Source organism: Lissotriton vulgaris, chromosome 10 (genome assembly GCF_964263255.1).
Source record: "Lissotriton vulgaris chromosome 10, aLisVul1.2, whole genome shotgun sequence".
In the NCBI taxonomy this organism is placed as follows: Eukaryota; Metazoa; Chordata; class Amphibia; order Caudata; family Salamandridae; genus Lissotriton; species Lissotriton vulgaris.
The window spans coordinates 549,390,890-549,413,080 of record NC_141698.1 but is presented as its reverse complement, the minus strand read 5'-3'; the positions used below and the strand labels follow the sequence as shown (position 1 = coordinate 549,413,080).

The 22,191-nt window shown below is 48.2% G+C and overlaps 1 protein-coding gene and 1 long non-coding RNA gene across 2 annotated transcripts in view; one reads left to right on the top strand and one right to left on the bottom strand.

The window, feature by feature from the left end:
* The window catches only part of NLRC3 (NLR family CARD domain containing 3), a 1,491,832-nt gene that overhangs the window by 850,588 nt on the left and 619,053 nt on the right, over nucleotides 1-22,191 (bottom strand). Inside the window, exon 7 of the mRNA XM_086941402.1 lies at nucleotides 8,234-8,317. Coding sequence (XP_086797528.1) covers nucleotides 8,234-8,317 — 84 coding nt within the window. The remainder of the gene's footprint in view (nucleotides 1-8,233; nucleotides 8,318-22,191) is intronic.
* Nucleotides 1-22,191, top strand: part of LOC147688513 (uncharacterized) — a 221,993-nt gene that overhangs the window by 153,374 nt on the left and 46,428 nt on the right. The gene's annotated exons all lie outside the window — the stretch shown is intronic.

Genomic DNA, 22,191 nt, shown 5'->3' with positions numbered 1-22,191 from the left:
TAGCCAAGACTCCCTCTGTCCCTTTTTTAATGGGGGGACTCCACTTAGGACCAGTACATATGGTGCAGTCTGGTGGGAGATGCAAAACATCCTGGTTATGGCTAACACTTGACTCTCTGGCTATTTGGGTTACATCTTTACTACCCTTATTTGGCTCTAAGGGGGGTTTAGGGGGTATGCAGTTAGCTGTGTTCTCTTTACGTGAGCCCCTTCTCTCACCACAATTGTCACCCTGAGTTAATGGAGATTGTATCATAACATCGGGTGCTCTATGGGGGTTGGGGGCATTATCACAGTTTAATATGCCAGACAGCGTGGGTTCCAGAGCAATTATACCCTCTCCCACCCTTTTTATAACTGCTGCGACATCATTGATTTTATGCATTTCTTTCCACAAGCCATCAGGTTTCATAGCAAACCCCCCCATTAAGTCGTCCAACCTAGATTCAAAACCCTCCATCAAGGTGTCCAGGATTTCAATGCCCAAATCTTTTGTCTGGGAGTCAATGACAGCAAGAAAATCAGTTTATGTGGAGATAGAGTTAGTTAATCTAACATTGATTGGTTCAGTGTCGGCCCCACCTTTGTTGTTCCTCTTAGTATCCATAGCGAGGTCTAGTGATTTTCTTCTATGTTCCCTTTGGTTAGGGTTTTTACTGCCCGATACTGAAGCAGTCAATGCCTGCCGTTTGATTGTCTTGCCTCGGGTGTTACTGGCTGGGAATTATAGGTCCTGAGCAGACTGCGCCATAGTCAAAGGGGTATTTATTACCTGTAAGTCCGGACTTAATGGGACCGGTTTTGCTCCTAATTGAGAAGCAGGGAGTAACAACTGAATGCTAAGAAATCAGAGATCCTTCTCTTAGGCGAAAATACCCACCTATGGAGCGAACGCTGGAGGCCTACTGCCCCAGCGGCCCCTCCAGTGCCGTAAAAAATCTGGGTTGGCAAAACCTGCCAGGTCATCATTCAATCCATCATACTTTCAAGACTGGACTACTCCAGTTTTCTATATCTGGGTTCCAGTAAAGCAGGGCTACATCGCCTTCAAAGGGCACAAAACGCTGCAGCTTGGATGCTCTTTGGCCTTTCCAAATCTAGCTCTACTTCCAGTTTCCTGCGAAAGCTTCACTGTCTCCTGGTGGAGAAGAAAATCTATTTCAAAGTTCTGTGCATTTCTTACAGAATCCTGAACGCCCAAGCCCCGATATCCCAGCCAATCTCCTCACTCCCTACATACCGAACCACCAGCTGCGCTCCTCTGACCAACACCTAGCATGTGTTCCTCGTGTCAGAAGAGTGCGGGCCAGAGGTCGTTCCTTTCGGCCCTCGCTCCAAGACTTTGGCATGCCCTTCCTGCAACATTAGAAGCATCCAAGATCATGTGTCCCTTTGGAAGGCCATAAAAACGTATCTGTTCCCTGTTGGTCCTAGGATTAGTGCTGGGGCAGCCATGCGCTCTACAAATCCTGTAACATAAAATAACATTTCCTTGGACAAAAAGGCCTTAAGTCCAATACCATAGGCATCAACAGTTATGGTCAAATATTCTCCAGGTGTGTATGGACTGAGTAATGGTGTACTTGAAAGTCCTGCCCTTATCTCGTGGAAAGCCCACTCTTGTGTCTTACCCCACACATATTTAACATTTTTCATCAACAGAGCATGAAGAGGTTTTGCTTCGGTGGAAAAATCCTGAATAAAATTATAATAATATTCACACATTCCAAAGAAAGCCTGGAGTTGCTTCCTGTCAGTTGGGATCGGTACCTCTTCAACTGCCTTTAGCAAACCTGGACATGGACCGATACCTTTACCAGAAACCACGTGGCCAAGATATTCCTCTTCATGTACCCCAAATTCACACGTTGTAGTCTCTTGAGTCTCAAACCTTTATCACACAAATCCCTTCTGCTACAAGCTCCTCACAGTCCTTTCCATAAACAATGATTTCATCCTGAAACACAGACACACCCCTGAGAGCTTTCAACACTTCACTCGTCACTCTGAAATATCGCATTAACAGAAGAAAGTCCAAAAGACATTCTGCAAATTTGAAAAACACTATGTATGTTGCATAACTACGAGTTCTCGCAGCCAAATGTCAGGTTGGAAACTTCATGTATCCCATCTTCGTTGCTAGTGTTGAAATAAGAAAGGCATGTTGAATAGGCAAATTCCAGCAGGAATATTTATTACCAACGCCAGTAATAACACAGGCAGCGGATCACAGAAACAAGACCCATCCTAACCGTTTTCTCTTGCTCTAGTTCCTCTCTTTCACCAGAATCCACACGTGAAGATTCTGCCTTCCATCTGAGAGCTAGAGACGCAAGGTTGAGAACACAATCGAAATTTGCCTAGCTTACGTAACGGTAAGTTTCAATTCTATTAAGGACACGGAGGCGAGGATTATGCTATATCTTCCTTCGCTTTATTAACATAAAGACTCCACAGCAGCTTAGGAAAAGATATAATAAGAACAAAAAAATGCTTTAAACATAAAGCATTGACGTAATGTTCAACAAGTCAAACAACAACTCCCAAGAGTCTCTTTGCATAACAATAGTCCATAGTCCTTCCACTCTGTCCATCATCACTATATAACCGGACTTCTCATCATCTTCCTCCTCTTTCTTCGCGCAGATCACGCTTGAGCCTCATTGGTCCTGTTTAGCACCGTCGTTGCCTGTCGAAAAAGGAACAGCATCAGCGAGGTGGTCCAGGAATGCGACAACAAGGCGAGGAGCATTCAGTGATTAACACAGTACGGACAATGTAAAGGAAAACGCTTTACTTACTGCCATACGGGTGGGTAGATACACCACTGTAGCCTGGGTGGGATAATCCTCGCCTCCGTGTCCTTAATAGAATTGAAACTTACCGTTACGTAAGCTAGGCAAATTTCGATTCTATGTCAGGACCGGAGGCTTCAGATTATGCTAGTTTAAAGCTTACTTACCACCAACTGGGCCAAATCCACCACCGGCTTAAAATAAAACCTCTTGAAGGTGGAATCAGAGGACCAATCCGCCGCTCGCATTAGGTCTTCCAGCCGAGCACCCACCGAGAATGCCTTAGAGGCCATGGCCCCCCTGGCGGAGTGTGCTCCAAAGAGAGAAGTATTGATGCCCGCTTCTTGCATGACCCACCGCACCCACAGAGCAATAGTGGGGGAGGAGACAGCTTTGTGTGGCTTCCGCAGGGCAATCAACAACTGACGCTCGCCCGGAGGGCGCAGATCCAAGGTCAAGTCCTCATATGCTTTGAGGCATTGCACGACACACAACTTAGGAGTGTCAAGAAAAGCTGGATATGAAATGGAACGCGACGACGTTTTCGTGCGTCGGCCTACTGTAAAAGTAACCCCATCCGGGGAAAAAATGCGTGCAGAGACATCCAGCGCGCGCACGTCAGAGACGCGCCTACAAGAAACCAAGCATAACAACATGGCTAACTTCGCCGACAGCTCTTTAAGAGACAGATAGGAATTGGACGGCCACGACAGGAACAAATTTAGAACCAAATTGACGTCCCAAAGGACGGAGTACCTGGGTTCCGGAGGCAGCGCGAGCCGGATAGCTCGCAGAAGCCGGCACACAAAAGGATGTTCCCCTACAGGATGGCCATCGATGTTGTCATGGCCAGCCGAAATCGCCGATCGAATAGCATTGATCGTCCTATACGCCAGGCCCTTGTCGGCCAAATGTGCCAGGAAATTCAGCACGGGAACGAGGCCTGCGACCAAGGGATCCAGATCCCTTCGTAAACACCAACGCATCCACTTAAGCCAAGCGGATCTGTAACGCTTCGTCGTACTATCGGCCCATGCTTTGGAGAGCAAGTGCTCAGCCGACCCCGAAAGGCCCGGAAGCGACCAGCGTCTCCTGAGAGCCTCCATGCCACGAGGTGAAGAGAGTTCTACAAGACGAGGGGATGCGGTTCCTGATCCGGATTTGTCAGGAGCAGAGGAAACAGGGGGAGTAGGATTGGAAAATCCCAAGAAAGTTCCAGAAGAACCGGAAACCATTCTTGAGACCTCCAGAGCGGCGTAACCAACACCAGCTCCGCACCCTGGCGGCGTAATTGCGCCGCCGTTCTCATGATCATGGAGAACGGGGGAAACGCAAACGGCTGTTCCCGACTCCAGACCTGTAAGAACGCGTCCGTGGCCTCCGCTAGAGGGTCCGGCCTCCAGCTGTAAAACCGCGGCAGCTGGTGGTCGAGACGGGACGCGAAGAGGTCCACCGAGAAGGGGCCCCAGAGGGAGTGTAGCCACTGGAAGACTTCCGGATCCAGCCTCCACTGGCTGGCGTCCCTGAGATGTCGAGAGTGCCAATCCGCTACCTGATTGCACTGGCCTGGCAGATATTCCGCCGTCACCGCAATGTGACGAGACAGGCAATAATCCCAGAAGTCCTTCGCCAAGTCCGCCAAGGCGCGGGAACGAGGACCCCCTAGATGGTTCACATACCGAACCGCCGAAATATTGTCCATCCGTAACAGGACACAAGCCTTGACCGAATCCTTGGTCCAACAGCGAACTGCGAAGGAGCCCGCAAGGAGCTCCAAACAATTGATATGCAATTGTTGTTGTTCTGACGACCAGGCGCCGCCGGTGGAGAAATCCCCGCACCGGGCGCCCCAGCCCGACCTGCTGGCGTCGGACTCTATGATCAGGTCCGGAGCCGAACCGAAGATCGCCCGACCATTCCATGCCTCCATGTGAGACAGCCACCATGACATTTCCTCCTTCACTTCGTCCGTGAGGGGAACCCACTGATCGTAGCTCATCCCACGGCGCAGATGTTGCGCCTTCAGGCGCTGGAGAGCCCTGTAGTGCAGTGGACCTGGGAAAATCGCCTGGATGGAGGACGAGAGAAGGCCCACCACCTTGGCGATATGGCGCAGGGACGTACGATCCCTCGCGATCGTCTGCCGAAGCAGATGTCGTATCTTTGCAACTTTCCGACCCGGCAGGCTCAAGACCGCCTGTACCGAGTCCACCACGAAACCTAAAAAGGTGATCTGCTGAGTGGGAACTAAAACCGACTTGGAGCCGTTGATGACAAACCCCAGCCTCTGGAGCAAGCCGACAGCTTGACGCAGCTGGCCCGCTAGTACCTCCGGGCACTGCCCCATGAGGAGGACGTCGTCCAAGTATACTAGCATACGGACCCCTTGACTTCTGAGAAACTCCACTACCGGGTGGAGGACCTTCGTGAAGCACCACGGGGCTGAAGAAAGACCGAACGGCAGGGCGGTGAATTCGAACACCTTGTCGTCCCACAGGAATTGTAGGAAACGACGATGAGGGGGGTGGATGGGGACGACCAAGTAGGCGTCCTTGAGATCCAGTCTCACCATCCAATCCCGAGGGAGGAGCACGTCTCGAAGGAGGTGGATCCCCTCCATCTTGAAGTGACGGTAGACCAACCACCCATTGAACTCTTTGAGGTTGATCACAGGTCTTTTGCCCCCATCCGTCTTGTCCACTAAAAAGACGTTGCTGAGGAACCCATGCGGGTGGCGCGTTGATAGACGGATAGCTCCCTTGCGCAACAAGTCCGAGATCTCTCCGTCTATCAATCGCTCGTCGGACTCTGAAAAAACCATCGGGCGCGGGGGCCTCGCTTGAGTGGGCTGGTCGTAAAACTCGATATGGAAACCTCGTACAGTTTGCAAAACCCAAGCGTCGGCAGTGAGCAATTCCCACTCCTCGTAAAAGCTTGCCAGCCGCCCCCCAATTGGAACCTGATCCAAACAAAGTACACTTACCGGGGGCATTTCCTTGTCCGGAGTTCTTCTTGAACCCCCTGCCACCGAAGCGCTGTCCCCTGGTGGGATAGAAGTTGGTGTAGTTGGCGGAGGTCTGGTATTGACCTCTTCCGGAGCCTTGTCCTTTGTTGCTGGTCTGCTGACCACGGCCGATCGCGCGGCCCCTACCGCGACCGGCCCCTCCGAGAAACGCTGGTGGAACACCCTCTTGATGCTAGACTGGGCCTTGTCCAGCGACGTGAACGTATTCACAAACTTGCCCAGCTCCCTGATGAAGGGCTCGCCGAAGAGGCCACCCTGGGCCACAGCACCCGCCTCCGACGAGGCCAGGTCCCCCAACTTCGGGTCCAGCTTGATCAGGAGCGAACGCCGCCTCTCAGTGGACAGGGCACAGTTGGCGTTGCCCAAGAACACAATCACCCTCTGGGCCCAATTCGAGAGCACCTCCGGGGAAATGGCGGGCCATTCGCTCTAGCCTCCTCCGCCATGTCGAGGATCTTCGTGGCGGGCCCGACCGCATCTAACAATTTGTCCTGGCAGGCCCGCCAGGACCGGTCAATCCCTTTCCTGGGATCCTTCATAAACTTCGCCAGGAAGGTGGCCATCTTGGGGTCCAACTCCGGGGTCATGGCCACTTTCCCTTCCAAAGTTGGCCGAGGGCACTCCCCACGTAGGCAACCCCTCGCTTCCTTTTCCAGGGGCTTGCGCAGCCTGCCCGCGACAAATTTCGCCACCGTCTCCCCCGGTGTCCAGGCCGCGGATCGGGGGTGGACTATCTCGTCCGGGTCCAGCATGCCCGACTCATCCCGGGGCATCTCCTTGGCCGAGGGCGCCGGAAGCCAAGATCGGGTCGATTCCCCGTCGTCATCCGTGTCCGGGGAGTCGTAGATTGGGGAGGCGGGGGCCGTAGACACGTCCCCCGAAGCACTAGGATCCACCAAGGGTGCAGGGGGCACCGCCGTCGCCTTAGCCAGGAAGGCGTCACGAAGACGCTCAAAAGCGCCCCTGTCCACACCTTGGGCCTCCGATGATGGCCCCTCCTTACAAGGCCTCTTCGGGGCGGGTGGCAACCCGCCGGACGTCCCCGGGAGCTCGGGGGACGGAGGTACATGCGCCGCTGCCAGCTTCGCGCACTCTTCCACGATGCGGGCGGAAAGGCGGTCTTCCATGGGGCCTACCACCTCCGTCACGCAGCGGTAGATGGAATTGACCACCGCCTGGTAGAACTCGTCGTCCTGCAAATAGGGGCAGGGTTCCTCCTCGTATTCCCCTTCCATCTCGGAACCAAGGGCAAATGCGGGGCACCCCAAGAGGGCGGCAACCGAGAAAGATCTCGAATGTGGGCAGGCCAAGCGGCTGCGATCACGTTTTGGGCCAACTGACGTGGCAGGTGGGCTGCACCAACCCCCAAGCGCGCAGACCCTCCTCGCCGGGACCGGGTCTCCGCACCCCTCAAGCGCGCTAGGCCACACTTTAATTAAAGAGGTGCACAAAGGACACCCGAAGGTGATTCACGCGGTCAGAGCCGCTATACAGACCCCAACGGGGCGTCAAGAGTAGGAACAATCACAGACCCGGGGCACCAGGTGTCAGAGGGGTATGCGAGGGCTGGCTCCTGCGCAAGCAGACTCCACGGCGCGGCTCCTGGCACTGCGGAGGCGCGCCGAAGGGTCGGCAAGACGACAGGTCGCCCCCTGGCGGTCTATGTACACACCGCACAAGTGGGAAATAAAGTCGCGTAGGAACGAAGAACGTTCCCGCAACCGGGGACTCTGTAAGGGAATAAACCATGCAATGAGTCCCCCAACGATCGTACACAATACAATCAATCACATCGAAAAAGGGAAAAAATAGGAAAAGCACTTATCTGGCTGCGGGAGCAGCGAAGAAAGAGGAGGAAGATGATGAGAAGTCCGGTTATATAGTGATGATGGACAGAGTGGAAGGACTATGGACTATTGTTATGCAAAGAGACTCTTGGGAGTTGTTGTTTGACTTGTTGAACATTACGTCAATGCTTTATGTTTAAAGCATTTTTTTGTTCTTATTATATCTTTTCCTAAGCTGCTGTGGAGTCTTTATGTTACTAAAGCGAAGGAAGATATAGCATAATCTGAAGCCTCCGGTCCTGACATAGAATCCTAAGCCACAACAGGTAGTCTGCAAAAGAAAATTGAAGGGCTAGCATGAAGCCAGAAAAGAAATTACTTCAGAGCAAGGCACTCAGCAGGATGATCAGAAAGAGAGCAAGGAGCCAGCTGAGCATTTATTTAGGGGACACTAAGTTAGCCCAGCAGAATCCAGAGTAACCCTCATTTCTAGACTAAACATTTGACTCGGCATCCAAAAAGTCTTCTATGGAGTACTCAAAGAATCGCCAATTGTGAGGCAAAGCCAATCTATCATGGGAGTACCAACTTGAGCAACAGAAATTAGACAAAGCACGGTCACTTACTTGAGGGATTTGAGTGTCTGATTAATCTTCAGAGTGTCAGCCAAAGCTGCCGCACCTTTGGACCCAATATTATTGCTTCGTAAGCTGAAATAAAACGATGAACACATTTATATATGTCATTTATTATGAATTATTTTTGTGACTGTTGTGACTGGAAACCCCCAATCATCTGCATGGTAAGAGTACAGGGTATTACCATCATTAAACACATATAGACTACCTTCCAACCCCAGCAATACAAAATCCCACCTTACCAAAGACTCCTGTCTAGAACAAGAACATTTCTTCAACTAGTAATCTCTTATTTACTTCTCCTAATACTCGGTATTAGGCTTGTGTACAAACTGAAATAATGGTCCTCACTACAGCATTTTTCCAAACGACTTGTGATACACCTGAAATAATCTGGTCAACATATACACTGCTCTTGGGTTGTCCAACGTCAATGGTGGCTAGATCAAAGGCATACTTTCATAATATTCACAGGAGACAAATTTCCGTACCATTAATCTAAATGGCTATCATTACATAGCCAGTGACCATGAAAATCTGCCAAACCTGCCGCCCTCCTGGACACACATCAACCACCCCTAAAGGAATACCCTACACAGAAAGCTGCGAAGTTCTCAAAATACATTTAGCCTCCATGGTAGTGAAAATACAGCTTTCTAGGTGTGCAATTACCAAATTTATCTCAGTTGTTTACTGGTACTACACATGTTTTATCCATCAGACAACAGCAAAACTCAAAATCTAAGCATACCTGCTCTAGTACTTCAAATCAGACAATATACATATGAAATGTTTGCCTTTGTTCTGTCATTCCACTTTCTCAATGAATCCCACATCCAAGGCATTTTATTTCCTTCAAATACAATGTTAAGTGGCAAGCTTCACGTTCATGACGAGTCAATTTTTCAGCACCAGAATTGATCTTTTCTTCTTTCTTGGAGCCAATTAGACTCTCACAAACATGTGGAAACTGAGCTTACCTTACACAGGCAATAGTATGCCTACTTTCTAGATCCTAAGTGCTGCTATTGTATTTATGAATGTAGGCATTAATCACACAAGGGCTGTGATTAAGGGGCTGGCTTTCAATGTGAAATATTATCTTCCTCTCTGGTCATATCAATGGCAAGGCTATCCCTTCACAAATGCTTAACAAATGGAAAGATTCATGAATGCAGTTGTGTGAGATTAGTATACAAATCTTACACAAACATCAAGCACACTGATCATTTAGCTGGAATGCGATCTCACAAGAGTACATATTCACAAACATTGATCACCTCCCCATGCCCCATTGTCAGCATCCATCCTTCCTGGGCAAGAAAGGGGAAAAGGACGAGGCTTGAAGAGGTGATGGAGCCTGCTGCTGGTTCTTCAGTTGGGCCCGGGTTCTTCAGAGATGGCTGTCATCTAACTGAAGGGTTCCTGCGAAGAGTCAGTGAATTCTCAGCCTTAGTGGATGACTGTCTCTGTGAAAAGACTATGTGGATTTGTTTCTCTTTTATACTGTGCTTAGGAAGGCTCTGTGGGATTTGAGTAAAGAAAGGGCCTATAGTTTCACCAGTGGGAATAAGCATCTGCTTGATGAGCCCCAGGTGAGGACTAGTTCTTCAGAAAATCTGTCCTTTATAATAACCAGTGTAATGTGTAAGAGAGATCATTTTACGGTTGTGTTGGCCAGGGTTTGCTTACTGGGGATACTCTAAGTTTTGCTTTGTATGATGGCCATGTCCTGTCTTGTCAACAGATTCCAAGCTCTGATTTCTGCAAATTTGATTTGTCCTACGTATGTATCTCTGCAAACTCTCTCAGGTCACGACCAGATAAGCAAATAAATCAACTAATTCAAGCTTTAGGCCAGGGATCACATCAATCACGATACCCAGAGAGCCACACTAACTTTAAACTTCTTATTTCAGTCTGCTAACTGACATGATTTAGCCTATCACCCACTGAGAACTTAACTTTTGCTACATCTATAATGGCAGACTCCCTCTTTAATTTAGGGTTTCCTTTAATGACACTTGCCAACTCAGTTCTCCATCAACCCTGGGGTCTTCTACTGATTTCTGACATTCTTCTGGTAATTTCAGTGCTTTTCTTATTCTTAAATTATCTAATTCTATGGTGTCTGAAGACATGAATCTTTAGTTTGATTATATTTCCCATCCCTAGGTAAGCTCCTCATTATCCATACCTGGTCTCACTCAGAGAGTTATCCAACCAACACAAATTGTATTCTGAATCTTCTCCATCAATTCCATGGTATTCGGATGAATTAGTGCATATTTTATGCTGCTGCGAGCGCCTTGAAAGAGCATGGCAATGGAATTACAATCCTTAAGAAAAGTCTTCTTATGTTATAGCTTTAAAACAGTTTAATAAAAGGTAAAATGAATGCACATTATTTCTTCAATCGTATTGCAGCTGCTAAAAACTACACCTGTGAATTGTTTTCAATTTTGAATATTCTTTGTAATCCTCCTTAACCATCAGTGTTACTACTCCCTCTCAGTGAACAATTTTCTTTCTTTTTGAAGAAAAATTCACAACCTTGCTCTCAATTTCCCTACACTGTCTAATCTACACAAGAACTCCTCGTTTCAGTCCAAACAAACAAATCTGTTTTTCTCAGTCAGTTCGTACCGTTTTCCACTTCAGAGAAAATCTGGTTCTCATCTAGATCCTAGCCACCCTGTCATTCTATCCTTGCCATCTAAAGAAGTGTCAGTGGTCCTCATCTCTTTATGCACTTGTCTATTTACCTAATCTGTCTTCCCAACTGGTTGGAAACATGCATTATTAGTTTTCTTCTCATAAAGCTGTCAGCTGATCCTTCGGTTTTAAGTAACTTTCAACCTAGATCTCTATTGCACCTCATTTCCAAATTTTGGAAAAATAGATCAATTAGTAAATCACATTATACAACGGATCATCTTCTTTGCTTGACCCTTATCAGTCAGGGTTCAGGTGCATTGCATGCAGCACAAGACAAAGGAGGCAGAGCTGCTTTACTCCTTTCAGATCTTAGTGCAGCCTTTGACAAAGTAATACATTACATACTTTTGAGCCAGCTAAGTTCTTTGGGTATTTGAGGCAAAGAACTAACCTGGCTCACCTTTTTTCTTACATACAGAACCGAGGCTGCTCCACATCTTACAGTCTTATGGGAGGAGTGGTTTACTACTGTGAGAAGTTGGCCTGATATATAATGTTCACTATTCTAGTGAGCACTTTGTATCAGTCCAAACAACCCTTATTGATGATTGGTTGTAAGTCAACCTTATAGACCAGCTATCCTAGTAGCATGGATACGAGCAGTCTTCGGGCTAAACTCTAGAGGGCGTGTTAAGCCAGCTGTTATACCATCACATATACCCCTTGAACACCAAGTGAAAGGACACCACACAAGTGTTATGAAAATAAACAGTGTATTTATTTAGATCACAACAGCCCTGTACTCTTTATGAGGACAGGGTACTAAGCACACAACAAAACTCTTACGAAAATACTTTAAGTTGCACAATTTACACAAATGCCCGAGGGGCACGAAAAACCATATACTGTAAAAGTGGAATGCGAAATTACTAGCAGGTAAGTACTAATCTCATAGGGTTTGGAATCGCTAGGACTGGACTACTGAACCTTCAGATTACTAGCAGGAGGCCTAGGGGACTCGGGTGCAGAGTATGCACTCTCACGCGGGATGCGGGACAAAGTCTATGGATACTAGTAAATGCAAAGTTAGTGTTCTCGGGCGAACCCGACTAGGTAGGTCAAAAACGAAAGTGGATCTAGGCACTTAGAGAGTTGTTCTACGCTGGAGCACCGGGGTACTCGGTTTACCTAGCCCAGGGGCTGCGGCTGCATAGGGTTCAAGTGTCGTCGGAAACCCTCGTTGACGAACCAGGAGCCTGAAAGAAGAAGTTGCTGGCAGGCGACCAGTGAAGAGATTCGGATGGATCCAAGCCTGGATCGGAGATGGAAGAAACCTGTAAGCAGAGGGGACCAAGTTCTGAATCACTAGCCAGTGATTAGATGGGCACCAGGATGGCACCGGATGGAGTCACCTCAACCAGGTGAGTGGGCGACGCTGGGCTCTGCAGTCTCACGGACCAGGAGGCGTTGTCGGCGACCAGGATGGAGGTGCGAGCTGTCCCACGATGGTATCTGCTGTCGACATCGCTGGACCCAGGATTGGGGCAACAAGTCTTGGCAAATGCAAACCCACGCGGTGGACTCAAAATGGCGTCTGGAGTGGACCAGGAGGGTCCGGGGTGCTCCTCTTTTGGAGGGGAGCAAGAGCCAGTCTGGAGCAACCAGACCAGCAGTGTTGATGTCGTCATTCATCGTCGGGAAGGCTACAAGCCAGCGGGCTAGTAGCCAGACAACGCGGTGAGCAGCAAAGAGCAGAAGGGCCCCACGCAGATCTGGTGGATGCTGGAGGGCTGAACTTCGGTGCTGGAGCTGCTCAGGGTTGGGGCTTCTCGGACACCAAAGCACTCACTCGAGGATCCCTCAGCGGTCGTGCTGGGCAAGAGTCGTGCAGTCTTGAAGATGGCCAGTCCCTCGAGGTCTCGTCGCACCCACGGATCTCAGCTGAGCTGTAGATGTAGGTAGAGGTCAGAGGTGCCAGGGAAGCCGGGTCTCGTCGTGCTGGTCAGTCGGATTCCGGTGGAAGGACGTGCAGCAAACCGCAGTGTTCTTGGATGGTGCCTGCGGGTGCAAGGTGACTACTCCTTAGTCACAAGGGAGAAATCTTGAGAAGAAGTCGAGAGTTCCTTTTGTAGAAAGTAGTTTCAGGATTCAAAGATAATCTAATTTGGAAGGGGGCCCGCTCCTATCTTTATACTAGGAAAAGGAGCTGGCACGCAACTAGGTCCTGCCCATGGGTGGGACCAGGAAGGGGGGTGGTTACACCCCTCTCCCATGCCGGACTTTCCCCAGCTCAGGGGCTGGTGTGCCCCTGGAACTGGTTCTAGCCGGCAGATGCATAGTGAGCACTGGGGTGCCACTTGCAGTCACCTTCCTCTAAAGTCCTGCCTACCCAGGATACACAAAACTCTGATGGGATGGTGCTAGCACCACCCCTGACAGGAAACCCTTTGTCCAAGCTCCCCTCGCTGGAAGGACTCCCAGCTGCAGGGGGTCAGACTTGTGTCAGTGGTGGCAGCATCCATTTTGTAATGCTGAGGCTTGAGTTAACTTTAACCGGGGTTCACAGTTACATACATGTCGGGTCCCTCTAGAAGGGTGGAATGCTAACCCCGTCGCCAGAATTGGCGAGGGGTTAGTATTCCAATTCGTATGACACCTTACTCGACATGTTTTGATAAAGCGATACCAAAGATAGCATATAACCGCGAGGATTATAATGCACTTAAGAGTATATGGTATGCGTTATCATGGAACAGCTATTAGGACTTGGTTCCGCAGGCTGCAAACGGGCTCAGCTCATGCCAGAGCACCACCTCACACGATTCCAAGCACTCTGCCTTCAGGATTGTCAAGGCCTGCCATAGGAGTGACTGATAGGAATACGGGTGTCCATTTTAGGGTTAGATATAGGTATACTATATATGTAAAGCAAGGGGTGATTACACCACCTCGCCCCAGCTGTCGTGCAGCCAGTTGTGTCAGATTTAGATGGCCAGCCAGGGGTGGCATAATACATGCTGCAGCCCCTGGTAGGCCCTGGGTACACCTATGCCCTGAGTTACAGGGTCTGATAAGGTGGCCCAGTATCAATTAGATATGTACCTAAGGTACATGGAATCCATTTTACAGAGAGAGCAGTAGGCCTGGGGCCCTGAATAGCAGGGTCCCAGGTCAACTAAGTCGAAAAACCAGCAAAACACCAGGCAAAAAGTTGGGGGTAACCATAGTCAGGTATCCACCTTCCTACAACTACTGAATATCCAGCCCAGGAATATCGACATACAAAAATACAAAGGACAGCATATGGAGCAACAAAATATCGAAATGTAAATGCATTTAGGGAAGTAAAGATTAACTATTCCTAACTCCACCTTGAAGATATACATATCCCCAAGGTAGATATATGTGAAATTAGGTATAGAAAATCTATACTTACTTACCTTTCGATATTTTGGATTAAATATTTTGTCCTCGACAATTGCATGCCTCAATATTCTGGATTTGATTATCCGGGCCCAAGCCCTGTGTAGTTCCTCAAGGCTAATCTTTGAGCCCCGTAATCTTCAATATTTCTGTTTCTCTAACAGCTAAGGTGATTTGCTCCTTTGGCCTCCAACTTGTCTCATATGCAAATGACATCCAGTATATCACTTTTACTGATGAGATTCAATCCACTACGGACAATTTTAGAACATGCTTGTCTGAGGTTGTCCTATAGATGGCCGCAAACTAGCTCAAATTGAATGACAACACTCATTTTTGGAGAGCCTCCCTGAATCTGGTCCTCGAGCTGGTAGCGCAACAAATTAGGACTGCTATCTACACCTTTTGCATCTGCAAACATGTAGACGTTATTTTTGATTGCAATCTCTCTTTCTCAACATCAAACCACAATGTTACATCTACCTAATGTTATTACCTATTCCTATTACGTAAAGTTTCACCCCTTCTCCAATGGAATACTAAAAAACTGTAGTCCAGGAAGGGAACATGTTCCACCTCGCTTACCGCAATTTATTTTATCATACATGGCATTCTCTAATTCTTGTAAAAACGTCAGTCTCAGATTTCTTTATAATCAGTGACTTGTGACACAGCCAGTCACCAATTAAAAAGATTATAAAGAAAAGATGTCAGAACTCTACTGTTATTAGTTTTTATATCACAATGCCTGCTGCCAGTGCCAGGTGAAAGGCAGGTCAGGTCACGGAACATAATTGAAGCAGCTATTTAAGGTGACAAAAACAGAACTTTACATTTCTTTCTTCTGCTCTATTTTAATAGCATGCAGAGAGAACATGTTTATTATTTGCAGTCCTTAGATAGAGAAAAGCTAGAATCGTTCTGCATGTTTCTACAAATTCCCAACTACTGCACCTTTTTTAAACTGACGAGTCGAACTGCTTCTAATATCTGCTCATCACAAATATCTTAACAGGTTTTTGATGTGTTTAATTTTGCACTAGAGGTTTTATTTGAATTCTTCATGTTTGCAAAAATTCTCATTCTTTCATGTGAAAGAGCTATGAAACAAGGTTTTAAGTGGACTGTAGGAAAGGTGATGGTTTGACCATGTATTATATGGGCTAAAGTACCCCCTGGCGTATATGATTAAGATATTGCAAGTCACCTCAGAGTTCCATAACCGTTTTAAGAAACTCTGCCTTCGGCCTCGTTCCTCCAATGGTTATGGAACTCTTCGTGACTTGCAATATCCTTATAATGTACAGCAGGCGGTACGTTATCCCTTATATACTGGCTTGCCAATTATCTTACTCAAGATGCTCCAACTTTTCCAGAGCAGTGTTGCCACACTGTTTCTGGCTATTCCCTTGTGCAAGTCCAAATCTGGACCCTTCTGTGCACTCGACTATTTGGGGGGAAGAAGAAACAAGTTACTTACCTGTAACTGTAGTTATTCAATATTGGAATCTTTCGGGGAGGAGCTTCGCGGGCAAGCAAGATGGCCGCGTAAGCTCGGAGCTCCGGAGACCCTCCGCATAAATCCAGTATGAAATCCTGATCCACGACGGTGGAATATTGTTTGTGAACGGTTGTGGAGACGGGACCCGCTGTCCGATTCAAAATCCGACACTCCAGGACGGAGTTACATCGTGCTGAAGATCCGTGCCAGTGACGGGCAATTGTCTCTGTGGTGGCTGACGACGATGACACCGTAACGCATGAACGAAATGCTGTGTGAGTGACTGCTACGCTGGCCCTACGGAGCACACGGAGTTGCGGAGTGGACGTTCGCTGAGAAACCATCGGTGGCTGCTACACTTTGTGATTGCTTTGCATAGCCGGAGTGGCCTTGGTGTACCACCCTTTGTTCAGCTCCCCGGCTCCATCATGGCGGGCAGGGGCGAGCCAAACAGGACGGCGAATCGAGTTAGTAGGAAGACTACTCTTTCCCAGTCAAATAAGATTGATCGCTATGCCCAGCAAAGGAGTTCACCGGGTGCGGCTACCCGGCCGAAGGACTCTCATCGGGAGGGATCGCCAGACACGTCGGACCCGACACTTCGGGATGTTATGAGCGCCATAGCTGGCATCAAGACGGAGATGCACAAACAGCATGAGGTCCTGACGCATAAAGTTGACACTCTGGCGATCGAAATTAACCTTATTAGAGCTGACCTGGGCAAGACCAACGACAGGGTCAAAACGTTGGACATTAAAACTACGAGCCTCACAACTGATGTCTCGGACCTGCAGACGGAGGTCCGGGACTTGAGGTCGGCCAACGAACTCTTCTCGAGGCGACTGGAAGATTTTGAGGGACGTGCCAGGCGGCAGAACGTTCGAATCACCGGTGTACCGGAAGGGGCAGAGGAATCGGCCACTGATCTCTTCGTAGAGGACTTGGTGCAAACTCATCTGGCCCCTGCGGGTCTCAGTCGTTTCCCCGCCCACTTGTCTCCTTCAAAAGGGGCCCTAATTTGAGGGATAGATTGGTACACACTAGGCCGCGCGAGGAGATGCCCAGATCAGTGGGCACATTGTGGAATCTTCCCCCTGTTCAGGGGCATCACCCCTGTGGGAATTGCCAGGTCTGTCCACAAACTAAAAGATCACAGGAAATAGATATAGGTACCAACAGACCGTGGAAGCAAGTAAAGTTCACCAACTGCAACAGCGACCACGTGATCTATCTTATCACCTGTCCTTGTGGCTATAGATACGTGGGCATGACAACAAGAAAGGTCCGCACACGGATATCAGAGCACAAGAGCACCATCCGTTGTGCTAGACAAGCCACCAAACTGACTGCCCACTTCCTAGAAGCAAAACACCAAGCCACAGAGTTTTTATGGACTGTGCTTGAACAGCCGTTCATTCCTGCACACACCACTGACGTGGCCAATTATCTCCTGAAAAAAGAACAGAGATGGGTCCTTAAATTAAAGACACACAAAGAGGGACTTAATGATGACATCCCGTGGTCCTCCCTGTAACACACATACCCTCTTGGCATTTCTTTGATCGATATTACATTGCCTGAGCTACAATGAGGCGTTAGGAGATTAATACCCCTGTCCATCTGTAAGGAAGACGCTATGTCCTGTGGCCCTCGACCGAGCAAGTGAACTTTTGCCTTTCTAGGTTCACACACCTTTTCTATAGTGAATAAGCTACATTAATGCTAGTAGTGCAATATGCCATCCCTGCTCTATCACTATTGAGCTTTGATGAGACAGGCAGTAGTTTAGCCTCTTGGCATAGAGCGCTATGAGACCAACAACTCCGACTGCTCTAACTCATCTGTCCCAAATGCCTATACTTCCTGACCTGATATGATGCAGCCCTTGAATGTCTGTGAGTAATTTATAGTCATTTCACCATCAATGTTGACCTTTATCGTGCATGTTTAGCACGTGTTATCTCCTTGTCTAGGTCACTCGTGTTTACCCCCGTTTGTTTCCCTCGTTCTCATGGCAACGCTGGGCAGTCCCGATACGAGCGCCGTACATGACTCCGGATAGGCGCATATTCAGGATGACAGCCTATAGGAGCATGGCTGAGATAAGGCGTTAGCCAATTGGAATACGCGAGTGAGACGCGAGGCTCACGCGTCACACCACCGCGCACCCAATAGCAGCGCGGTTGTGATTTTTAGCTCCCTTCAGCCTGCTTGTTTACTAGGCACACCTCGCTACACCGTATCACGCTGCCTAACGGTGTTAGCTATACGCGAGCAAGATACCCCACGTGACCTCTGTTCCTATCACAATCGGGTATATTAACAACACCTCGCCATTGGTCGGTACCTCCCCAGATGGCCAGGACGCCGGCCAGGAGTACCGACGGTGAGGTAAGGAGAACTCTTGTTTGTCAGCTAGTGGGGTTACAACAGTGCTACCATTTAATTACTTTAACTGGTCTAGTTGACCATGCTCTGTCTGCTTATTCAAGGCACAGGGGCTACCTTGTTTTTGTTTTCTGTTTTTGTTTTTATCTCGTGCAATTTATGTATCGATGTGTTTCCTACATATCTTCTAGAGCGGTGCTTCATTCTTCCCCTGAGCCACAGCCAGGTGGGGTGAGGCCATCTTACCTTACATGTTTAGGTAAGAGTTTATTAACATTTGGCATCTACAAACTTTTTACCCAAATGTCTTTGTATCTAGTATGCACTCAGGTAGTGCTTTTCATTAACATACTGTCATGTGCCAGTCCAAAGCATACTTGATGGTTGGACTATGTAGCCCATTTTTACTTGTTAAACCTGTCTCTCACCCCCTTCCTATAGTGTTCTGCACAGACTGTAAGGACACCCAGAACGTTCAGGTGACTGTTTGCACTTGTGGATTGTTCTCAGGGTGTGGCCTTTGTTTCACATGGTGTAGTAGCTTTTATTTGTATTGGTCCTGAAGAAAGCAATGACAAAATAAGTCGCTGAATTGCTGAAACTAGTCGACCACATTGTCCTGAGGCTGTCCACATAATTGGTCAGTCAGCGGGCGTATTGTTTTTAACATTGGTACGGTAAGCACAATTGGAATAAATCATTGTTGGGTGCTTAGCCTTAACCAATTTTAATATCCACTCTTTTTGGTCTTTTGTTTTTTCACATTTTCTTTTGCACTGCACACCCCAGTCCCATCTTGTTTACCACTCACCTACATCGAGTGGTACACCACACTGTCGTCCTCTTACTCTGGTGAGGCTACCCCCTACCACCGGGTTGACCTCCTAGGAGAGTACTGATTATCTCTGACGGGTGGTACGGATAAAATCCCAAATGATGAAGGGCGGATCCGAATGGTGACTGATGGGTATATGTCCTCATCCACGGAGAGCTCTCTGTGTCACTACCTGGTTGTAAGGGTGAGTTTTGGTCTGGTTTCCTGTATATGGGCACACTTACCTTAGACCCTCTGGTACCCTTGTTGTATTTTGGTTCTGTTGGGGATAGTACCCAGAGCTTGGTCTTTAAATCTCCCCTAGGTCCCCCTCTACCGTGTTGTGTTTGTTGATCAGTGCAGTTTTTCAACTGCGGACCTTGTATTCCCTACGATTTTTCGTAGGGTGGTTCATCACATGTTTGTGGTTTGAGCCTGTTTTTACCACTCTAGATCATTCTTTGCACGTTTTATTACATATATCACCCCTCGAACATGGCGGAGAATCATGGTCTAGCCTTCTCCGATGCTGACCTTCAAGCAGCATTGGCTGAACACCCTGACCTAACAGATTCATCCGGGCCTACAGCCGTTGTGAGCGAGGACGATTGGGGTAAACTGTTAATTCTTAAAAAATCACAGACAAGGACAGCCACTCATGGCATCATTATGGCTCAATATCTAAGGAATGATTGTGCACCGACAGGTCTCATAGTCACTAACACTCCAAGATTATTTCTCAACGATAGAGAGTTCCTGAAGAACTGGGCCTTGATTGCTTGGAGGTGCACCAGAGACTGGCTGATTTTGATCATCCAAACGTCGAAGCGCATAGCTGACACCATGCTTGTAGAAATCCAAGTCCTAGAGTCCAAGATAAAGACTACAATTGCCCCTAAGGTCTTTACTAAGAACCTAGATGATACAAACAAAAATAACAGATTTCAGGGAGCATACCCTTTCGGTCAAGATGGATAAATTCAAAAAGGATCTTGATAAATTTCAGTTCGAAAGGATTTACCCTTACTCTAGTGACACCTACACTCCCCCAGACTTTGGAAATAACACTCGCAGGAAGGGCTCTTCCTACAGTACATCCAGCTCCGGCGATAATTCGTCAGGTAGCGACACTGGCAGTGATAATTCCTACCCACGAGGCAGGGGTCAGGGAAAGAGGAACTTTAGAAACAATTGGAGGGGCAATCAACAACAGCAGTGGTGGTCACCCCATCCCTGGCACTTTGGAGGGATGCACCCTTTCTTCCCACCACAACAACCAGGACCGTTCCCACAGCCGATGGGTCCCAACATGCCCAACTTTCCGACCAATTTTCAAGCTAACAACTTTAATGGGCAGCCTTTTTTAGGGTTTGGCCGGGGGAGGTCTCGAGGCAGAAAGAGAGGGAACCCACAGCCCCAAGTACACTTCAGCCCCCCATCAACATCATCGGAAGGGAGGACTCTGAGGAGCAACTCCTCCAAGAACAAGGAGACCGGACAGAGCAGTGCAGCACCAGTATAGTTATCAATCTGAGCAGCCATGTTCTGACCCCACAGGAGGAGGAGGCCTTAAACAAAGGCTTAGGCTTTGTACCTACCCACCACAATGATGAGTTTGAAACTAGGCTAGAATTAGCAAAGTTCCTTAGGAAAATTAGACTACACTTCTTCTTCGCAGACAAAGAAGAGAACACACAAAGAGAGGAAGATGCCAACACTGGTTTAAAGTGCAAGTCTACTTTTACCCCCCCCCCCCCACCCATCTGATGCCTCCTCAGGTCTTGGCTTATGAGCAGGCTTTAGAGAAAGAGATGGATGAGCTCTTTAGTAGCAACCACAGAGTTGTTAACAACCTACCTAAAACTCTACACACAGCTCTCAAATCCTTGACTGACAACAAAAACTTAACTATAAAGCCAGCTGACAAGGGCGGTTCTATTGTGGTAATGGACACTCAAGTGTATAGAACTGAGTGCCTTAGACAATTGAACACGAGACAATCGTACGCCTTAGTTAATCATGATCCAACAGAAGAGCTGACAATGAATATCAAAACAATGGTGGAAGAAGCCTCCACTGAGGGATGGATTACTCCAGCCGAGGCCAAATATCTCTGTAGTGAGCACCCAAGGATGCCTTACTTTTACACCTTACCTAAGGTTCACAAGGAGCAAAGACCCCCCCCAGGGCGCCCGATCATTTTGGGGATAGGGTCGGCCCTTGAACCCCTCTCCACCTTTGTGGACCATTTCTTGAGACCTATGGTACAGGAAATGCCCACTTACTTAAAGGATACCACCGACCTTCTCAGATTGCTACCCAACTTGGAGTTTGATAGAGAAACAGACCTCTTAGTTTCATTTGATGTTGAGGCACTCTACACCTCCATCCCACAGGATGAGACACTGGACGTGATACACCAACTTCTCGAGTCCAGGGAGCTCAACAGCATCACTCCTGTCTCATTCATAATGGCCTGCGCCACACTGGCCATGAAGCAAAACTTTTTTAAATTTGAGGATCAGGTTTACCTCCAAACCTCAGGGACCAGCATGGGGAGCGTTTACGCCCCCAGTCTGGCAAATCTGTACGTCCATTCCTTTGAACAGAGTCATGTAATGAACCAGACCAATCCTTTCATCCAGCAATTGAAAACTTGGAAGAGATACATTGACGACGTTTTCGTCGTGTGGAGGGGGTCGAGTGAGAGCTGCCTTGAATTCTTGGGGTGGCTTAATACCAGAAATAATCATCTTAAATTCACCATCGAGATCGGTCGAACTCAACTAGCATTTCTGGATCTCCTTATAACAGCAGGACCACATGGCCTACAATCAGAGCTGTACAGGAAGCCCATCGCAAGAAACTCCCTGCTGTTGTTCGACAGCAACCACCCACGAGCACTCAGAGAGAGCCTTCCGTTCAGTCAATTCTTGCGGGTACAGAGGAACTGCTCCACAAGGACAGCTTTTGAGAAACATTCTAAAGACCTCAGTAGGCAACTTGTAGCTCGTAAGTACCCGCCTCAACTTGTCAAGAGGTCCATGAAAAGGGCTAAGAACAACAACCGGGAAGCGCTCCTGGAACCGAGACCCCCCAAACCGGACCTAGATCGCCTCACCTTTGTCCATACTTTTGGGAGTCTTTCTAATGGCATCCAGA